The sequence below is a fragment of the Pteronotus mesoamericanus genome, unplaced genomic scaffold (assembly GCF_021234165.1).
Source record: "Pteronotus mesoamericanus isolate MK-2021 breed Mesoamerican mustached bat unplaced genomic scaffold, CSHL_Meso_final scaffold_533, whole genome shotgun sequence".
Lineage (NCBI taxonomy): Eukaryota > Metazoa > Chordata > Mammalia > Chiroptera > Mormoopidae > Pteronotus > Pteronotus mesoamericanus.
Window position 1 is genome coordinate 2,926,436 of NW_026555320.1, and position 21,566 is coordinate 2,948,001.

The 21,566-nt window shown below is 35.2% G+C and overlaps 1 protein-coding gene across 1 annotated transcript in view; it reads right to left on the reverse strand.

Moving 5' to 3' along the window:
* The window catches only part of SETD2 (SET domain containing 2, histone lysine methyltransferase), a 91,522-nt gene that overhangs the window by 26,920 nt on the left and 43,036 nt on the right, over positions 1 to 21,566 (reverse strand). The window contains exons 8-11 of the mRNA XM_054594574.1: positions 20,523 to 20,649; positions 13,088 to 13,222; positions 12,132 to 12,251; positions 9,749 to 10,411 (exon numbers count right to left, since the gene is read on the reverse strand). Of these exons, the coding sequence (XP_054450549.1) occupies positions 9,749 to 10,411; positions 12,132 to 12,251; positions 13,088 to 13,222; positions 20,523 to 20,649 (1,045 nt within the window). The remainder of the gene's footprint in view (positions 1 to 9,748; positions 10,412 to 12,131; positions 12,252 to 13,087; positions 13,223 to 20,522; positions 20,650 to 21,566) is intronic.

Sequence of the window (21,566 nt, forward strand, 5' to 3'; positions counted from 1 at the left end):
AATGTTATTCAGCTATGATTCTGATGTTTTTGTCTTTATTACATATGAATCATAATTCCCCAAAGCAGTTAGTTAGCTTATGTTTAAAGTTACAGTAGCACTGGATCATGTGGCTCAATGCCAGCCTGCGAACCGAAAGGTCACCACTGGTTCAATCCCTGGTTAGGGGACATGCCTGGATTGCGGGATGGGTCCCCAGGTGGGGGCATGTGAGAGGCAACCAATTGGTGTATCTCTTGCAAATCAATGTTTCTCTCCCTCTTTCTCTAAAACTAAATCAATAGAATCTTTAAAAAAAAAAAAAAAGCTACAGTAAATAGATTGAGTAAAAAGAATCATCTATTAAAAAAGGTTCACTTTTAATTATATACTTTTTTATAATACCCATTTTTGGTTAAAAAGCAAAAAAACACTTGAACAAGTCACCTACGAAGTAATTAAGTGGGCCTAAACTGGAATGTTTTCATCCAACAGTCTCAAAAAGTACTCATTGGAAGTTTGTTGGCAAAGCACTGCAGCACGTTTTTAACATGTCCCAAATGAACTGTTGGAAATATGTTATAAAAACAGCATCAAAACAAAATTACAAACCAATATTTTATTAAAAATACTTTTTCTGGAAAGGATAAAAATTTAACACTAATGTAGACTGCTCCCAAGCTAATGAGAGTATAATTAATTTTTTACCTTTTATTATATACATATCAGATTATCTATTGTATGATAACATTTACTTTTAAAACTAAGACTGCTTAGTTTTTCCTTGTTAGCAAGTACAGATCAAACCGAGTACGTACCAACCATATTATTTCTCCTATTTTCCTAAAAATGACAGCAAGACTAGAACAAGAAAGACTGTGAGCAAGCTGCCACTTTCGTACCTGGAAGAAGAGGAACAGCAGGAGGGAACAGAAAGATAGGAAATTTGAAAGAAAAGCTATGAGATATGAAGACTAAAAGTTTAAGTGCCAATTCCAGGAAAAGGAGTCCTAGGAGAGAAGGAACTATTTTAAGAAATAATGAAAATGAACCCAGGCCAGGTAGCTCAATTGGTTAAAGTTGCCAAGGTTGCAAGTTTGACCCCTGGTCAGAGCACATACAAGAATCAACTAAGGAATGCATAAATAAGTTGAACAACAAATTGAGGTCTCTCGGTCTCTCTCTCTCTCTCTCACTCTAATAAATAAATAAATAAATAATAGAAAATAAAAGAAATAATGAAGACGAGCTTTCCAGACCTAAAAATATATATAAATATTCATTAAAAAGGCTAACAGAGCCAAACAGAAAATAAAGAAACTATGACCTAACAAGTCTGCAACTGGGATTATATGCCCCCCAGAACCTTATATTGGCTCATAGAGGAAAATGTAAAAAATGTTCATCATCACAATGTCTATGGTGGGAGAGAATTGATGGAAATCTGCGTGCCCATTACTAGGGGAAGGATGAATAAAATATTGTAGGTGCACACCACAAAATAAAACATGGAAATCAGGCACAAAGGTCTAGAAAAAATACAAAACAACATAATAGATGGATCTTAAAAACATAGTGCTAAATTTTTAAAAAAGCAATGAGATAACATAGTACCATTTAGATATACTAAAAATACATGTAGAAAAAAAGTTATTTGACAAAATCCAACATACCCTAATGATAAAAACACTCAACAAACCAGGAATAGAAAGGAACGTCCTCAACCTGATTAAGGGTATCTATGAAAAACCCACAACTAACATCATATTTAATGATGAAAGACTGAAAGCTTTCTCCCTAAATTTAGAGCAAGACAAAGATGCCTGCTCTCACTATTTCTATTCAACATTGTATTGAAAGTTCTATCCAGGGCAATTAGGCAAGAAAAAGAAATAAAGAGCATCTAAATTGGAAAGAAAAAAGTAAAACTACCTCTGTTCGCAAATAAAATGATCTTGTATGCAGAAAATACTAGAGAATACACACACACACACACACACACACACACACACACACACACACAAAACCCCTACTAAAGATAATAAATTACCTCACCAAAATTGCAGGACAAAAGATCAACAAACACAAAAAATCATTTCTATAAACTAACAATGAACAAGCCAAAAATGAAATCAAGAAAGTAGGCCCATTATTATGTTAGCATAAAAAATTAAACACTTAGGAATAAAATTTTTAACCAAGGAAGAGCAAGGCTAGGACACTGAAAATTACAAAACACTGGTTGCAATAAATTGAAGAAGTGTCCCCTGAGGAGACACTCTTCTAACTGCAGAGAGTTGGGCTCCCAAGAAACCGCAGGTAGTAAGAGTCAGTTTTGGCTTTCAACACTGTTTGAGAAGCTGCTCGTATTTATGGACCTCTTGACCCAGAAAGCCCCATTGTTTTGCATCCTTTCATGGGTTTCTGAAAACCTCCTGATGTTCACCCATGAATCGCAGGTTAAAAGCTCTGCAGCACTAAGGAAAAAAAGGTACTTGAACAGAACATTAAAATGATAGTTTCTATGATTTCGGAATGAATTTGGACTTATTACAGCTTTAAAATCAAAAGCAGCTTAAGATAAACCTGAAAAGTATTCACCATATTTCCATTTCACCATAATTCCATGATTTGCCTACCAAGAATATAGAAATCACTATTTGTTGGATCAGAAAAAGGAGTGGAAAAAATACAGGATTTAAATCAAAAGACCTGAGTCAATTTTTATTTCTGTCACTTAAAAGCTAAGTTACAACCTAATGGACCTGTTTGTTTCCATTTGCAGCTGATAAAAACATGACCCCAGTGTACCTGGCAAACTCAAGTGACCAAGAGAGAAGCAATCTCTGCTTTCACACAATGTACAATTATGAAATGTTATCTGCTGTGACCGGGAAGGATGTTATGGGAGCAGATAGAAAGGGAAGAAGACTTTGTCTTGGAGGACTAGAAAGGCCTTTCCCGGAGAACAGAGAATAGACATCTACAGAGAACAAAGAACAGAAATCTAAACAAACAAACAAACAAGTGTTTTCAGGAATGAGCACTTTTACGTGTGTGAACATCACTAGCACCGGCCCACTGGTAGGCCAGGATGGCTTGAGGTAAGACTACATAAATAAATGAGGACCAGACTATGTCCTGACATGCAAGCCTTGTTAAGAAAAGATGAGCTTAATTTTAATAGTGTAATGAGGAACCATTTAAAAGTTTTAAATAGGACACTGACAGGAACACATCTTCATTTTCCAAAAGCTCACTCTGGCTACTAAGTATAGCATAGGCTGTTGGGGCACACAGTCATTCACTATTATTAATAGGTTACTTATTATTATAACCATTACTATGAAGATACAATAATAAAAGTAACTCTTATGGTCCTTGCCCTCGAAGATCTCATGGTCCAGTGAGGGAAAACAAGAATTTACACAAGTAATTTAAGTAATCTATTAAGATTACTTCCATTGTATAAAAATACAGAAAAGGACAGAGTACTACACAGGATGAACTGCAACTGTAATTCTGAATAAAGGAAGATTTAAAAAAAGACACAAAGAAAAGAAAGGATATTCTAAGCAAAGAAAACAGCATATACAAGAACACAGAAAAGTAAACACAGTTGGGAAAAGTAGGTTTATGGTTGTTCATATGGAAAATAGAATAAATAATAAACAATAATACAAGAATAAACTGTTTCACATACTCACAACTGTAAACCTGTTTTTGCCCCACCCTGCATATAAATGAACAGCCTGATGTGACTCATGCACTTAGTGTTTAAGTGAAATTATTGAACAAGAAGGTAAAATAAACATAGTACCACCTCTACTTATTTAGTCCCTCATATACTTAAAGGCATCGCTATTTTAGTAATGGGAGTCTGTGATGCCATTAGAGATTCCAGTTATTGATCACATCTGTGTTTTTAAAAAATAACACTGTAGCATAAAAAAACAATGTAAATGGGGAAAAGAATAGGAGCAAGAAATACAAATAGGAGGCTGTTAAAGTTGTCTAATCAAGAAATGAAAAGACCCTGAATTAAAAATGGCAAAGAGGAGACAATATGACCTATTTCACAAGTAGGTCAAAAGAAATCTCACGTGCCCTAAGAACTGCCACCTTTTAAGGGACAGGCAGAATAGAACATTAGTAAACGCCACAGAAGGAAGCTCAAATGATTCAGAAGAGGGTGTGCTGTCACATTAACAGAAGGAAAGGCAAGAGAAATAAGAGAGGTTAAGTACTTTATGAGTACACACATTCATTCACATACATACAGAAATATACATATGTATATATTTTTTATAGTCTGCTGACAACTCCTACAAGTAATGCCCCAGTAGCAATAACTTCATCTAAATCCTGGATCTTGGTTTCTAAATATTATTTCCCACCACAAGAAACCAGAGCTTCTTAGAAAAAATGGCTGATTTCAGGACTGGGTAAGGGGAAGTACAAGATGAGCTTGAAAGAACATGTTAAAATAATAAAATAGAGCCCTGGCTGGTGTGGCTCAGTGGATTGAGTGCCAGCCTGTGAACTAAAAGGTCGCTGGTTTGATTCCCAGTCAGGGCACATGCCTGGGTTGCAGGCCAGGTTCCTGGATGGGGCACACGCAAGGGGCAGCCATCTGATGTTCCTCTCTCACACTGATGTTTCTCTCTCTCTTTCTCCCTCCCTTCCCCTCACCCTGGAAGTAAATAAAATCTTTTAATTAATTAATTAATTAATTAAATGGAGATGTCAAAATCACACAGAAAGGATCTTACAGAATCTCAATGCCCAAATAAAGGACAATTTCATTTAAACATTGAATAAATGGAACTAATGAATTGTAATTCATTGAATAAAAACAATAATCCATGAGTCTAAACTGATATAAATCAATGAATGAAAAAATAAATGGAAAGGCAGGGAAAGCTCTTATTTATGACAGAATGCCAACGTAAAAACACAGAAGTAAAAGGAATGATGGATTAGAGAAGCACCATCTGGCAACCATCATAGGTATGTGATTCAAGCAAATTCACTGAATGCTGAAACTAAAGGATAAATTTGATGGAAAATCTGAGTATTTACATATTTCCAAAGGTGCTCCTATATGATATTTTTTAATTAGAAAAACAGTAGCTTTACATTGGAGAAACCTGAAGGACACCACTTTAACCAAGTGATCAAAGTTGATGATGCCAATAATGGAACAAATCAACATCATGTGAAGAATACTACTGTAATATTCCTGACCAAAAATGTATAACCTGAATCCAAACAAGAGAAAACATGACAAGCCAAAATTGAGAAATATTCTAAGAAATTCAAAAGTATTAAAAAATGTGAAATTTATAAAAGCAAAGAAAGACTGAGGAATCTATTCCAGATTAAAGGATTATTAAGTAATACAATTCAATTACTTTTGCTCTCAGGTTAGAATCTTGAATAGAAAAAGTTTTTGCTATAGAGAACATTATATACACAACTGGCAAAATCTAAATGAGGTCTGTTGATTAAATAGTGTTGCCACTATAGTTTGCTGATTGAGACATCTACTGAAGTAATGTGGAAGAATGCCCTTGTTTTTATGAAATACCCTTGTACACACTGAAATACCAAGGTCAGTAGGCATCTTATTTATAACTTACTCTTTAAAAAAAGTTTAAGAAAAGTGATATGGCAAATTGGATAAAATGTTAAGTTGGGGGATCTGGGTGAAGGGTTTAAAAATTTTAACTGATTTTTTTCTACTTTGTCACTAAAATGTGTATTACTTGCAGAACACATACACAAGAGTATGCCTGCAGTTTTCTGGTATGTCTAAAATTATAAGAATTAAAAAAAACATTTAAGAAGAAAAATCTGTATTTTTAAGTTATGATTACATATAAAACTACATGATACCAACTTATCTATATTCAAAAATTCTCATTTCCCACTAACTTGATCATGGTCCAGATGGAAAAACAATATCCCTTAAAGGTCTCTTCTAGCCCAGTAATTTTATAATGCATATATTCTCCCACTTCTCAGGTAGTCTTACATCCAAATAAAGTAATTTTCCCTAAACAGAGTCATTTTTTTTTTTTAAAGCTAACTTCATGTCCTACAAAAACATGATCATTATGTCTTTAGGAAAATAGGGTTAAGAGCTCTCCCAAAATGACCTTAAGAGCTCTGTCTAAATGACTTCACTCAATATCAGAATGCTTAGAGCAGCCAGATTCTGTACTTTACTATTTAGATCAGGTGTTGGCAAACTTATTCTGTAAAGGACAAGAAAAGAAAATAATGTTTGTTGCAAGATAATGTCTGGAGAGAAAGATGAAAGAATAAGAATGGTCATTAAGAAGAGTCCAGCATATTACAGTACAGAATGTTGCCTCTAAATCTTCTAATTCAGGTGTAACTGTAACTGCCTGGAATTCATTGTAAAGAGAGATACACATCCTATAACCTAAGTGTCTATAAGACGGGCTCTGGAATCACTAGCCATCACAATCTCTTGAGTGTTTAATTACAACTGAAACTGCCAAATTCATAGGGACCTTACCTCTTTCTCTCATGATCCAAATGAAGATTGTCCAGTCAAGGTTATAATTAATCACCACTTATAACCAGCTGTTTTGCCCTGTGACGTCTAGGGTTAATTTTCAGCATGAGGGGTGATGTACAACAATTCCTTTTGCAAACAAGAAATATATGCACATGTCCCTGCTGAAAATGTAGCCCAGTAAATCTGTTTGTGAAAGTCAAGACATGCTCATGTGTCGCAATGTGCTAGGTGATGTTTCTTGTTTAGGACTACTTTAGGAGTTAAAATGTGTTAAGCCTTGTGGAGCCAAGGCAAGGCAGTGGTCCTGTGTATAGATGTATAGAAAAAGTAGCTCACTTAATCCTTTCTTGCCAGGAGTCGGGATTTTCCCAGAACGACATCCATTGTCGGCAATGGACGCACCAAAATAACGCCGGCGCCAGTGAGTTAACCACCTCTGTCCTCTTTTCACCTATTATATTTTTCATGCATCATCCAACTTCCCAACCATCTTCCTGTTTCTTCACAGAATGCACGCTAGGTTCTTGTTTTTCTTCAGCACGAAGTTGAAAATGGAGTTGAGAAAAGGAGACACATGGTCAGCTGGTGATGTTAACAAGCTCCTTGCTGCCCTGAGAAGCTAGATGGAAATGGTTCAAGTTACAAGAGGGATCATCATCAGATCTGGGAGGACAAAGAGTAATTCATGAAGCTTCATTCCCTTCCCTCCCACCCTTTTTCATTTATTGATGATCCCTATAGTCTGCCTTCACAGCAAAAAAAAAAAAGATTAAGGAATCTGAAGCAACCTCTTTCAGTTCTTCACTCCATCCAGTGTGCAGAAAGGCCAACTGGAACACATGTCCAGCAATGTTAAAGTGGTCCCAGTAGGTCAGGGAAGCTTGGAGTGGCTAACATAACCACAATCTTAGATCAATGTTTTTTAGTATGATCTCAGAATTAACATCAGCAACTAACAGTGCTTGGCAACTGGTGCTAAGATTGGGTGAAAAAGACATTTTCTTTCCCGCCAATGTTTACTTGAACATTTAGGTGGAAGTCAGACAGAAGCAGTTAACTCTTTCAATGCCGGATAGTACGAATATACTGTATAGTAATCACATCATGTAAATGTGTTTCTCTAAAATGTTCAAATTATGGGTTCCTAAGTTCCGAGCTCCTGTTAGATACTAGCTAAAGCACTTAAGGACAATCATAATCATAGTTTTGAAATTAGAACCGTTGTAAATGTTAATAGAACAATAAGTGAATTAAAAACCCCAGCACCGATATGTAACAAAACATTACAAGTTCAGTTGAGCAAAAACATTTCTCAGTAATACAATTCTAGATGGGTAATGATTCCAGAGCAAAGTAAAGTTTGAAAAAAGAGGATTTTATTTAATGGCTTCCTTAATGCTAAGAATCAGGATAAACCCAAAGTACAGAGTAAGGAAGATATATTTTAAGTATGAATAAAATTTTAAACTTCAAATCAAGAGGACCATCCAGCTACATAGTACTGTGCAACTGCTTTGATCTTTCAAATAGAAACAGGGAGGATAACAGGCAGGGGAAGAAATAATTTGTAGGACTTAAGAATAATTCATAGCATTAGTGTTACAATAAAAAACTACCACACAGAGAAACAAAAATAGTCACTTTCTCCAGATTTTAAGAAGAGACAGGGTTTTAAAGAATTATGATGACTTTTTTTTTTTTTTTAATTATATCAACCAGAGACTTCTCAGGCAAAGGTGAAATACTGGGTCTATAACGCCACTCTCTATTACATTATGTCCACCTTTTCTATGTCCACCTGTGTATTTGTCTCCATTTCCACCTTCCTTAATGAGCCAGCCATAGTGAAGACTCTGCTAGCAAGCAGTCTCTAAACACAAGAGACTTCTTCCAGGGGAGAATAAGGCAGGCCTTAAATAAAGGTCCACCCAAGTGACTGACCCAGGATCTCTTTCAATTAATTGCAATTCCAGTTCTTGTAGTTCACATGTTGTGTCACAGGCATATTGACTATGAGTCCTTCCTTTGAGATTTATAAAAACGTCCGATTTCATAGAGCTTAGTAAGACTTGAGTTTATGTTGAACTGTAAGTGATGAAAAAGTAGCACGAGTAAGAGCTCAAATGGGTAAACGAGCTGAAACCACACCATACTTAAAGACGGGTCTCAACACAGCAAGTTGCGAATGCCAAAAATAAGCACAGTGCACAACCAACCAACTACTCATTTTGCTCAGTGTAAGGCCAGTTCTGTAGGGGTCAAAAATCACAGAATTTAAGAGGTGAACTTTGTAGTCATAACTGGGGATAGGGAGGATTCAGGATCCATCTTGCTGCAAATCTGTACTGTTGGTTTGGCTGGTTTATCACCTCTGCCAGAAGAAAGGAGGAACAGAGAAATAGAAACTAGAAATGTAACCTGTTCCCATAGGATCCTCAAGACCTGGACCCCAGATCTAGATCACTTAGAGTAGAAATGTACCACATCTCTCCTAGGCTCTTCCTGTTACTCACTTGTGTTTATCCAAGAACCAGCCTGGGTTTTCTGCAAAGCAAACCCTGCACACCTTGCTACCTTCTTTAAGAGGCAATTATGTACATATTAGGCCCAAGGGTCCCACATCTCTCTATTTTTCCTCTAAATAGCATCTTTTGTGGAAAGAAATAGGCATTTAAAAATAGATCTATTTCAGACACAGTATTGGAACTGAATACCACTAGTTACATATAAAGTTATTCTACTGCAATAGAAATTTACATCAAATCATTTTTTGCTGAAAAGATGCTAAACTACCTTGGTTTTCCAATTAGTTTTTTATTTTAGATTAATTCTCAGTTAATCCAATAAATTTCCAATTAATTTAAACATTCATTTTTTTCTTATGTAGACTCTTGCACAGAATTTTCAAAGGTAGAATCATACAATTGTTACACAAAGAATTTTTTGCTTTTGTTTTCAACGTAAAGAGCACTTGAATAACTAAATTTCCTGTTGTGATACCCTTTTCTAAATGAGGAAAAGGGGACATTTGTATATTAGTTTGGCTGGTGTATCTCTTGCCAAGATTTAAAGATGTTTGAGACATTTATAATTAGCTGACAGTAAGATACTATTCCATTTCTCAATGTATAGCTAGCAAAGTAGATAATTCGACTTAAAGTTTGTGCAACTCTAAACCTGAGTAATTTATATTAAAATGAACAAAAAATGTTTTCTTACCTTCAGGTCTTTCCAACTGTCCAGGAGCTTGGTGGCCAAATCACTTATATCTACTGTTTTATCTGTCTGTTCCTGGCTCCTCTCACTCTCCACATCAGATACACCCTCCTCTTCATCTTGGGATGGTGTTTCCTCAGCAATATGTTCTTCTAGTTTGGTGCCATTGCTCGCTTTAGGCTCTATTTCAATGTCAGCCTCTGGTTCAGATGTGGATAACTTACTGGCCTCCACAGCAATTTCACTATCAACTTTAGATTCAGGCAGCTGTTGTGTGAGTAGTTGTTGTGACTGTAACTCTTCCTCTTCTTCTACAGGGATGTTTTCTAACTGGTCAAGGTCCTCTTTGCCATCTTTGCCTTCTAGCTCACTGGTAGCATCAGAGATTGCACTGTCCATGCTATTTTCACTTATAATTTTAAGTCTGCGAAACATGAGTTTCTTGGGGGTGTCTGTGTCAGCTTCCGTGCTCAGCTTGGTGGAAGGATCAGGTGTGTTGAGTGGTGTGTGAGCCCGTGACGTGTTCTCACTAGAATACCCATCTCCTTCACTCAACTGAGGAACAGCAGTCTTGGTCTGAGACCAACGTTGAATAATTGGAAGTACTTTGCTTTCTTCCAACATATTTTTAGTAGGAATAGGTAGGTGTTCCAAAGTCTTTATAATCTGGTTAAATACAACAACAACAACAACAAAAAAATCACTTTGTACAGATGACCATTCAAACCTCTGGATGGGGGTCAGATCATTTCTGCAGGAGCAGGGGGGTTTCTGTTGCTGTCTTATTAAATTAAGACATAAGTTTTGAAAACCACAAAAGGATTTAAATGTCATAATACTATTTTTCTATAGAAGGGAAGAAAAAATTTTAATAAGACTCACAAGCAAGAATACAGTGTGCTCACAACATCATATAGGACTGCTTAATATTAATATTCCCCACTGGTAGTTCTCAAACCTGAGTAGATATTTACATATATACTATTAGACCTTACCTAAGGAATCTTTTTCTAAAAAGTTTCCCAAGTGACTGTTACAGGCATGGGGACTATGCAACAACATATATTTAAATAATGTCTCACTAAAACACAAAAAATTGCATATATTTACTTACCTCTGTAGCCTTTGATAAATATCTGTCTAGCAAAGGAAGATTCTTTCTTCAGAAATAATCACCCCTCCCACTCTAAAATCCAAGAATTTCTTCCAAAGTATATCCCATAACGTAGTTCCCCAAAACCTCAAAGTTTTCCTGACTTTTACTTACTGCCAAATCTCCTGGGAGAATAATGTGAAGGCAAGACAATCACTGATTTGCCTACTCCCATATTTTGTTTTTGTTTTTTAAGAGTATTGTTAAACAACTTTGGGACTATATTAGAAATTATGATTAAAAGGAACTATATTTAGCCCTGACTGGTGTGACTCAGTTGGTTGAGAGTCATCCTGTATACTGAAAGGTCATGGGTTTGATTCCTAGTCAGGGCACACGCCTAGGTTGTGGGTTTGGTTCCAGCCAAGGTCCATATAAGAAACCACCAATCAATGTTTTTCTCTTACAGCAATGTTTCTCTCCCTCCCTTCTCCTTTCTTTAATTTCAGTGGGCTTGTCCTTGAGTGAGGATTAAAAAAATAAGTAACTAAAAGGAACTACATTTAAACCAAGTTAGGAAATACTGTTTACTTCATGGGAAGGTATAAATCACAACTCCACTAACAATGCTGTTATTGAACACTTACTTAGATCTTTTGAAACACTTATTTACTCCTAAAAATGCCCTACTCTTGTCATTCACAACTGAGCTCCTACAAATTCTTTAGAACCCCAGAATTTAAGTTCCATGTGGTTTCCTATCTTTTAAAACCTATGGTTTTAGCAACATACTGGATCTTTCACTTAAGTATGATATTATATCTTCTCTTAGTTCCCAGCTGTATAGTACCAACCTTTAAAAAAATACTACCAGAAAAACCACAGGGCAAACTACTAGTAAGGTGCATGTAAAGGTTATAGTTGGGGTGACATTGGGATGATAAAAATACTTAATACCAGCAGCAAATATAATGCTAAATTCATTATCTCTAATATTATCATATACAACCACCTACATAATCACTATAGTGGTTTTAAGAAACAAGCAAGTTGGCCATGGCTAGGTTGCTCAGTTGGTTGGAGTGTCATTTCGTACACCAAAAGGTTGTGGGTTGGATTCCTGGTCAGGGCACATACCTAGGTTGCAGGTTCAATTCCTGGTTAGGGCATATACAGAGGCAACCAATTAATGTTTTTTCCTCTCTCTCATATATCTTTATCTATCTATCTATCTCAATTCTCAGGTGAGGATTACAAAAAAGAAAGAAACAAGCAAGATGAACGTGAACTTACCTCTTCCTGAAGCTTCTGGTTACTTTCCCGGCCCTCACCTAGCTCTGCCATCCAGATCCACAACAAAGACAGCCCATGGCGTTCCAGAAAAGACTTTAGGCAAGACTGTGAGTGTGTGTTCTTCCATAGTGGAAGGGAAGCAGGATGCAGGGTATTTTGAGGGGTTGGAGGGGTGGAGAGAAGAATACCAGATAGAGCATTAAAGAGGGTTTAGGAAGAGGACTACAGAGTTAGTTTATATTCCAGAAAAACGTAGAAACTATTTTAACTCAACTATAACTCTATTTGATGTTTTAAAGTAAGGGATTATAATCTATTTTGATACCCACAATGTATCTTTTCTACTTTATTTAAGTAGAAAATTACATAAATATTAATGTCATTTACAATGAAATTCAATTCTAAAGGACTAAGAAAAAAATCACATTCACCATTTTTACAGAAAAAGCTGAAACTAGAAAAATTAGTCTTTAAATAACTATCTTTTCTCTCAGATGCTTGTTCAAAAGGCTTTTTGTCTCTTAGATTTAAAAAAATGATCCATTTTTTATTATCCACCTTCTTATTGCATATCTAATAAACTGGAGTAAATGGGATTACTCTTATAATTTTTTGCTCTGAGATCATGTGGTGAAAATGGCTTTCTTATGCTAATAATCAAGGGGGAAAAATTATCAAGTGTCATGAACTGTTGCACAAAAAAATCCCACCATGTTCTGACTAAAGAGAGAATGCAAATAAGATCTACTAATAGACTAAGTGATAGTGAACTCTTAAGCCATTTTTAAGAGTACAAGCTTTCAAAGTCATGTAGAATTTACATATCTATTTTAAAAATAAGAGTAATTCTTCTCATCGGAATTATTCCTTCTCCACTCATTTATTCTGAATTGTAGTTTAAATATCCCACCTCAAATTCAGAAAAAAAATAAATTAATTAACATCAAAGTGTTCACCTGTATGAGCTTGAGACAGGTAAGTTTCTGTTCCAAAGTTTCAATTCTAACCATTAGCCGGGATAAGCTGAGCACCTGATTTTTATCAGAGAGACCTTCACCATTCTCCATCAGAGCTTCTAGCTCTCCATCCACCTACCACAACAAAAAAAAATATCTGGTTATAAAACAAAAACAACAACAAAAACCCCATGATATCTAAGAATCAACCTGAACAGTTGCTCAACCTCACCAGTAAGGAAAATGCAATTAAGACCATAATGAGAAAGCACTTGTTATATGCCAAGTATAACTCTAAGGTGCTGAAGACATTGCGATAAACCAAAACAAAAATATCTGCTCTTGCCAAAAAAAAAAAATCAAGCATTAGCTTGAAAAATAAAATATTTGTATCCCTAATGCCTAGCAATTGCGTTCCTAAGAATAAGCCCTAGAGAAAGTTTTGCACATATTCTTATTCCTAAGAATAAGCCCTAGAGAAAGAAAGTATTCAGAGAATCATGAGAATGCTCACTGAACAATCATTCATAATAGCAGAAAACTGCCAACAACCTAAATGTCTGTGGTCAGGTTGGATAAACTGGCATGTTCACACAATGGAATATTATATCACAGTGAAAGGAATCAAGTGCATCCAAATGCAACGACATGCATCAATCTGACAATGTTATGTGAAAGAAGCAAACTTCAGATTGCATATTATATGAATCTGTTTTTATGTACCTCAAAACCAATTTTTTTTATAGCTACTTATCTGAAAAATCTATTTTAAAAAGGTAAGAAAAGTTAAGACACAAAATTCAAAGACAGTGGTATCCTTTAAGGGCTAAGCAGAGAGAAGGAAACAGAAGTGCTCAGAAGGGTTTACATTATAATTATGCTTTCTAGCTTACACATATTCTTTGGATGTTTCAGATATTACATTTCAATAATGGGAAACAAAAGAAAAATCAACCTATCAAAGGCTGTTTTTCAGCTGTATTGTAGCAGTTATAAAGATGCTCTCATGGCACTTACAATTGCAAAGATAAAATTAATCCACATAAAAATGAACAATGAAGCATTATTGTAAATGCTAATGTTAAAAACCAAAGACGCCCAAGAAGGAAGAGAGTGGTTAGAATGAGTCACCAGAAATGAGTTTACAGAAGTAGAAACAGAAACAGTAAGATAAAGAAGAAGGAGGAGAGGGTGAACAAGGTAGAGGGAAAAGCTTGAATGAAGGAAAATGGGAATTTATGATAGCGCATACATAGCTCAGGCTGGCTGGAGTGGATTATGGTACGGTGAGAAACTGAGAAAAACTGTATCAGAAGGGAGGCTGGTGTTAGATTAAAGATCTCAGATGTCATATAAAAGAATCTGGACCTTGATGCAACTAAGCAAGAGAGATCTATTACTGAATTCAAAACAGGAGTAATATGATCAAATCAAAGTGGATTTTGAGAATAATTAGTATGGCAATAAAATGAAATCTAGAGAAGATAAGACTGAAGGAGAAGGGATAGAAATATAGCATTAAATCAACTTGGCATGAAATAAGTCTAGAATGAGCTGATAAAAAATTAGAGAAAAGCAAATATGAAAGAATCTTAAGAAAATTTTCTGTTACTTAACGGGCTAACTATTTTATCAACTCAACTAATATAATTGCAAACAAGGCACTAAACATTTCTATTTCATATTATACCTCAAAACTCACATTATGGTAAAGAACAAAAATAAATTAGAAAATATAAAATGCTGCCTACTAGAAGTTGAAGATACATGAACTCATTTTTTTCCTTCTAAAATGTACATTTAAGGCTCATTCTTTTTTATTTCCAATATAGTTTCTTAAATTTTGAACAGATTAAAAGGCTTGAACAAAAAAAAGCCAATTTAAGAGTTAAATCTTAATTCAAAGACAATTTCCTCAAAGATGTTTTTTCCTCGCATATCCTAAATATAAAACTTCCTGTATCCCAAATTCTAGAGGATTAACATAGGAAACACCAAGAACTTTAAATTCATTTTCCCCACCAAAAGCAGCAGCCAGAATCCTGCTTTAGACAGTTTTAAGATGTAAATATTTCACTGGGTTAAGGGTTAAGACCTGGGTTATTATCATTTGTAATTAGGCATGTAATGACTCTATAACTATGAAAACTTAGAGACAAAACTGAGTTGTTATTTTCATTCCTTCAATAAACATGTACTGAATAGATATTACTACAATTAAGGCACTCCTGGAATATTATAAAGTAGTAATCTTATCTTTAGGAAATAAACAGTTAAAATGCGAAACTGAAGAATACTATTTTGCAAACAAAATACAGAGGCAAACAGCATTTGAACGTTCCTACTATAATGATAAGGTTAATGATTGTATTGATATATGTAAAAGTAAGCATGGCAATCCCAATGGTGATATGATACAGCTCCTATAATTTTGGATACAGTTGACAATCAATTGTGGAATTAATAACTTTTAAGATACATTGGCGGGGGGGGGGCAAGGGATGACTGAGTTTAACTGCTTTCATTAATTTACATTTACTAAAAGTATTTTTCTTTTTCTTTTCTTTTTTAGTCTTTGAATTTCTTCTTTCTTGTGTTTTTGTCCGTTACCTTAGTCCCCTTAAACCCTCCTCCCCGCAGCAATCACCACAGTGCTGTCAACGCCCATGAGTCCTTTGCGCTCAATCCCTCCATCCTACATCCTCTCCCCTCCATGGCGGACAGCCTGCTCTCCATCTGAGTCTATCCTCATTTTCCTTGTTTGTTCATTAGATTCCACATACCATTTTCATTTATGCGTCACCACCTTCCAAAAAGGATTTGAGTTAAATAACTAAAAATTAACATAAAAGTATAAGAATTAGGATGTATTTTAATAAATTATTGATAATTAAACTTTTATATGTACACTTATGCACAATTCTATAGCACTTAAAAATTTATTCTGTTAAGTATTTAATCAGTCCAGAAAATTATTTACTCTCAAAAATCCACAAAAAGGAACAAACAATGCAATTTAAAAATGGGCCAAAGATCTTAACAGACACTTCACCAAAGAAAATATACAGATGGCAAATAAGTATTTAAAAAGATGTTATTTTTAAAAAAGGAAATAAAAACAAAAATCGTTATTTTTTAATACTTTAGTATTTTTTGGCTATGAACTTTCTTTAATGGGTCTAAGCCCCATTTTTAATACCTGCAGATAGAACATAGTATACAGCCATGGCTGGTGTGGCTCGGTGGATTGAGCACCGGCCTGAGAACCGAAAGGGGGCTGCTTTGATTCCCAGTCAAGGCACATGCCTGGGCTGCAAGCCAGGTCCCCAGGTTGGGGTGCTGTGAGTGGCAACCACACACTGATGCTTCTCTCCCTCTCTTTCTCCCTCACTTCCCCTCTCTCTATAAATAAATTAAATTAAAAATAAAAAAATAGTATACATACAGAAAAGTATATAAACAATTAGTAAATAAATAGGTTTAATAAAAACGTGAGCAACATTTATGCAACCGACACTCTTCTAAGAAAAAGGAATGTTGCCTAACCTATTCCTGAAATGCTCCATGGACCTTTTCCTTATATAACACCTCCTCTTCTCTGCTTTAGAGATAACAGTACTGATTTTAAAAAACAGATTTGCTACTTTTATATAAATCCCTAAATGTTATAGTTTAATTCTGTCTAATTTTAATCTTTATGGAAATGAAATCATACTGGACAAAATCTGAGTCATGCTTCTTTTTCATTCTATCTTAGATTTGAGCCATCTATGTTGTTGCATGCAGCCACAGTTCCTTCATTACATGATTACATTATAATTTAGTCATTCTAATGTAAATGCATATTTGAGTTGTTTCTGCTTTGTCTAATATAAGCAATGCTATTGTGACTCCTGACACACACTGTAACTAGTTCCTCTCTGGTCATATACCCAGTAGTTCAACTACTGGTTCATCTATACATTCATTCACCTTTAGCAAACATGTCTTAAGTGTTTTCAAAAGTGATTGTATCTATGTACAACCTCACCAGTACTGTATGACATCTCCTGTTGTAGTGATGTATCACCAGACTTAATTTTTATCAATCTGGTGAGTATGTAAATGACATCTGACAGTTTTAATCTCTACTCTCCTACGGGTACTAAGGAGGTCAAACGCCTTCCTGTATGTTTACTGGCTACTTGAATTAGTAACGTGTCTGTGGAAGTTGCCTGTTTTTCTTTTGTGCTTGCTGTTATTTTCTTATTGATTAGTAGATACTAGTGATATTCTGAATACTACAACTTTTTGTTATGTGTGGAAAGCACATATTTCTTTTTGGTGGCTTTTCACACTCTTTATTGTGTAAATTATTAATTTGTTTCACAAATTCAAACAAGAGAGACTAAAGGACGTTTTAGACCATTTCCTTTTTGTACTTTCCAAACTACAAATAAGGGACTATTATGCCTCCACCAAATGAGGGTTTAATTATGTACTTAGTTTGTGACATACCCAAAGACGACAATCACCTTCCCAAAAGAGCTTACAGTTCTGTTAAGGAGATAAGCTGTATGAAAATGCAATCACAACAGCAAGGAATAAAAAATATTTGCCAATCAAGGGCTAATATGGGGGGATGATAAAGACTACATATCATTAACATATTCTTATTAATAATTAAAACATGCAAAACTGTATTTTAAATTGCTACTATACTGTCCTCTCCATGGTACCTCCTAACCAAAAGAAGTCCTAAGACTCACTCGGGAATTCAAGAGGTGCTACATCTTTGAGTCTATTCAACTGTACCTAATCAGAATCAGAACCTAGACATACAGTGCTGGCTGGTATGGCTCAGTGGATTGAGTGCCAGTCTGCAAACCAAAGGGTCGCGGGTTCAATTCCCGGCCTAGGGCACATGCCTGAGTCATAGGCCAGTCCCCAGTGGGGGCTTGCGAGAGGAAACCCATCAATGTATCTCTCACACATCAATGTTTCCTTCTCCTTCTGTTCCCCCCTCTCTAAGGATGAATAAATAAAATCTTTAAAAAAAAATAAATTAAAAAAAGAAAAGAACCTAGACATGCAGAAGGGGATTTCAGCAGGAGACAATACAAGTAAAACTAGAGTTACACTCTTCATTAGGGTCAAGGACAAATGACCCTTCTAGGAACCTAGATTCATACTAGGTCAATCCTCTATCTGGGTAAAGTTTCATCCAAAATATCCTTATTTCAGAGTAACTTCACATCTAGAACCCATGACCTTCAGCCCATCAAATGACTGGATTCATGTTACACCTAATTCAGTCTATAATACCAAGGCCTACACTGATATTGACACATCATTACCAGAATAAAAAAAAGCAAATAAAATACAAGAACACCTACACTTTGGTTCCTTGGGGTTGTTCTTTGATCTTATCAGGAAGGTAGAAAGCCATCGGATACTGGTATGATGGAGGTAAAACTCTGTCCAAGAAACCATCATATTATAAGGACACTTCCTACCAATAATGTAGTTTTTAAAAGCATGTTTATTATGTAAGTTTTGAAAACAGGAAATAGCCAAAGGGAGGTTTTTAATGAAGATTTTAGCTTAGGTCAATATGTTTAATGACTATTTTGTGGTTGTTCTGGTAAACTATCAATTGTATGAAATGAGTTAAAAATAAATGCAACCTTAATGGAGTTTAAAGGAAAATTTCCTGTAATAGTCAAGTCAAAAAGGCTAATAGGCTATGACCTGTGATCACTTCCATGGATACACCCTTGAAGAAACATGCAGAAGGAACATGTACAAAGACAACTAACTTTTATCATTAAGACGAAAGAGCTGGAAACACAAGTGTCAATTAGTAGGAATATATGTAAGTAAACTGTTGTATGATGAAAAACTTTACAGCAAAGTGTTTATTTTTACATGTATATAAACATGGATCAAATTTTAAAATAAGAGTTAAAAACAAATTGCAGATACATACATACATACACATACCATTTCTAAAACTCTACACAAAACAACTCAATATATTCTAAAATGCAGAAAGAGCAGCTGTTACGACCCCATCTGTCTCAGAGTTGGGAGGGGATGGGATTGCTCTCTACAATTTGACTGCAGTGTAACAGTCGTTAGGAGCAAAGACAAGAACTAGATGACACCTACGGGGTGACCTTGTAACCTATGGGGTGACCTTGTACAGCCTTTGTGTTCTAGTCTGTAAAAGAGGGAAAATCCTTGTACCTAATTTAAGTAAGGGCTTATTGTGAGAATTGAATGAGTTCAAGTACTTAGAAGAGTGGCACATAGTTCCAGTATATATGTTCTCTAAAAAGAGAGCTAAAGTGCATAAAATATTCTTAACTTACAGTTTTTTGCATATTGGGTGGCAGAAAAATGAGTGTTTGTTATAAACTCCTTTTTTGAATTTTTTAAGTGGCCCTTTTCAATGCTTTTTGATATCTGGGTCTTCTTATAGAATTCAGGTTCTCCACAATTAATTCTCTCCAATTAATTTGGGCTTAATGACATCATCTTTAACCACTGTATTTCTATCTGCTCCCCCCACGATGTCTTCTATCTCCTCATTTAAACAGCAAGATTGATATCATTTATAATTCTTAACATTATTTTTTCCTAAAAAGTCACGGAATGAGCTAACTACAAAAGATTTTAGTGGAACAACTCTTTCTCCTAGCCCTCCAATAAGATTTACAGGTCTGGGGATGGGCTCAAAAATGTGCACTTTCATTATGGAACTTGCCAGATGGCTGGTTATAAGGCTAAGAAACACTGCTCTGAAAAAGGAATTTTCATAAAAAGGGAGGAGAAATATACATCTCTTTCTCTCTCTCTCCTCCCCACGCCACCCCCCCCCCCCCCCCCCAATTAGGAGTTCTTTTAGTATCCAAATACCTCCTACTTCCAGTAGTAACTCAGGTGAGCTGGGGTAGAAAGAGGCTATCACTACTGTTCTCATGTATTAAAAGACCACCTGAAACAATTCCTTTCTTACTCTTGCGTTGCCTGTTACCTCTCAAAATTCATTTTACCCTCCAAATAGGGCTTTCAGATTTTAAGAACACTTGCAAACTTTAGAGTTACATACAAAAGACAACCAATATTAAAAGATTAAGAATACAGACCAACCTTAAGTGAGCTAACAGAAAACATTTTATTTGTACTCAGGATTAAGAGTTTTACAGGCTCTGAAAAACTATTAGCCCATGTGTTTTGAAGATGACTTCATTAATTCTCAAACATACCCAATTCTAAGCTCTATGAACCTGAAATAAAAATAACAACCATTCCTGTTTCTCTTCCACAATTACCTCACCTGATTCTCAATTTCTCTGGTTGTAGTTTTAATTTTTCAAACATCAATCAGAAAAGCTACCTTCCCATCTGAAAATGCACATGGTGAAATTTTAAAGAAAAATGGAACACTTACTGAATCCTTCTTACGAGATCGTTCCTTCTTCATTTTTCCGCCTGCTGCTCTGATGCTGACTCTATTCTCTCCTCCCAAGTAACCCCGGCAATTAGCTGACCCACAGAAACATTTCTGAGCTTCTTTTCTGTTCAAGAAGCATAGGAAAGATGTTCAGTATGTGAAAGTACATCATATTAAAATGTTGACAATATAACAATTACAAGAGAGAAGTTAATCCAGCCTAAGGAAAAAAAAAATTATTTTGAAACTTCAAAAAACTTCATACTATCTAATGCAAATGCCTGAAAATTGCTCTTAAAAATATTTTTTCTTTTTCCAATCTTCCTTTATTAGCTAGATAAAACTAACTAAGAAGTTAATGAGTAATCTACTTATTTTATAGAAGTACCTACTAATATATGAAAATAAGAGCTCATATACATATCTGGACTAAGAACAAAATTGTTTAAAAATTCAACATCTACTGCTTGTATGTAAATATTTAACTGGTATATAGAACAATCAGATGTATTATTATAAACAGATATACACAGACATAAAATGCATTATTAGTACAGGATACTTAAAAGGAAACACATGATTATGAAAAGTTATCACATAAGGATGAGACACTAATAATAAATACAGTAATAAATAAATGTAACTACAGAAACAAGGGAAAATGGTGGAAAGAACATAGGCCTAAGTGTATAGGCCTGGGTAAAAACTGCATCTGCCATTCGTTTGCTATGTGATCTGAGAGTGCTACCTGAGGAAAACTATTCCAAAGCAAACTGAAAAATTTAGTATATGACAGTAGCAATTAGAGGCACAAAAATAAATTATTCAAAAAATAGAGCAGGAAATCACAAATAGCACTTGGTTTCCAGTTTTCCTTCCTTCAAAGAGGACAGTACAAAGACAGGAGAAAAAAAAAAATAGAGCCCTACACAGAGCCTGGCTGGCACTCATCCCTCAACACTCGGCCACTGCCCAGATCCAGACGTTCATGAGGTATTGCTAAATGGTGATACCATCATACTTCATTTGTTAGCTGAAATA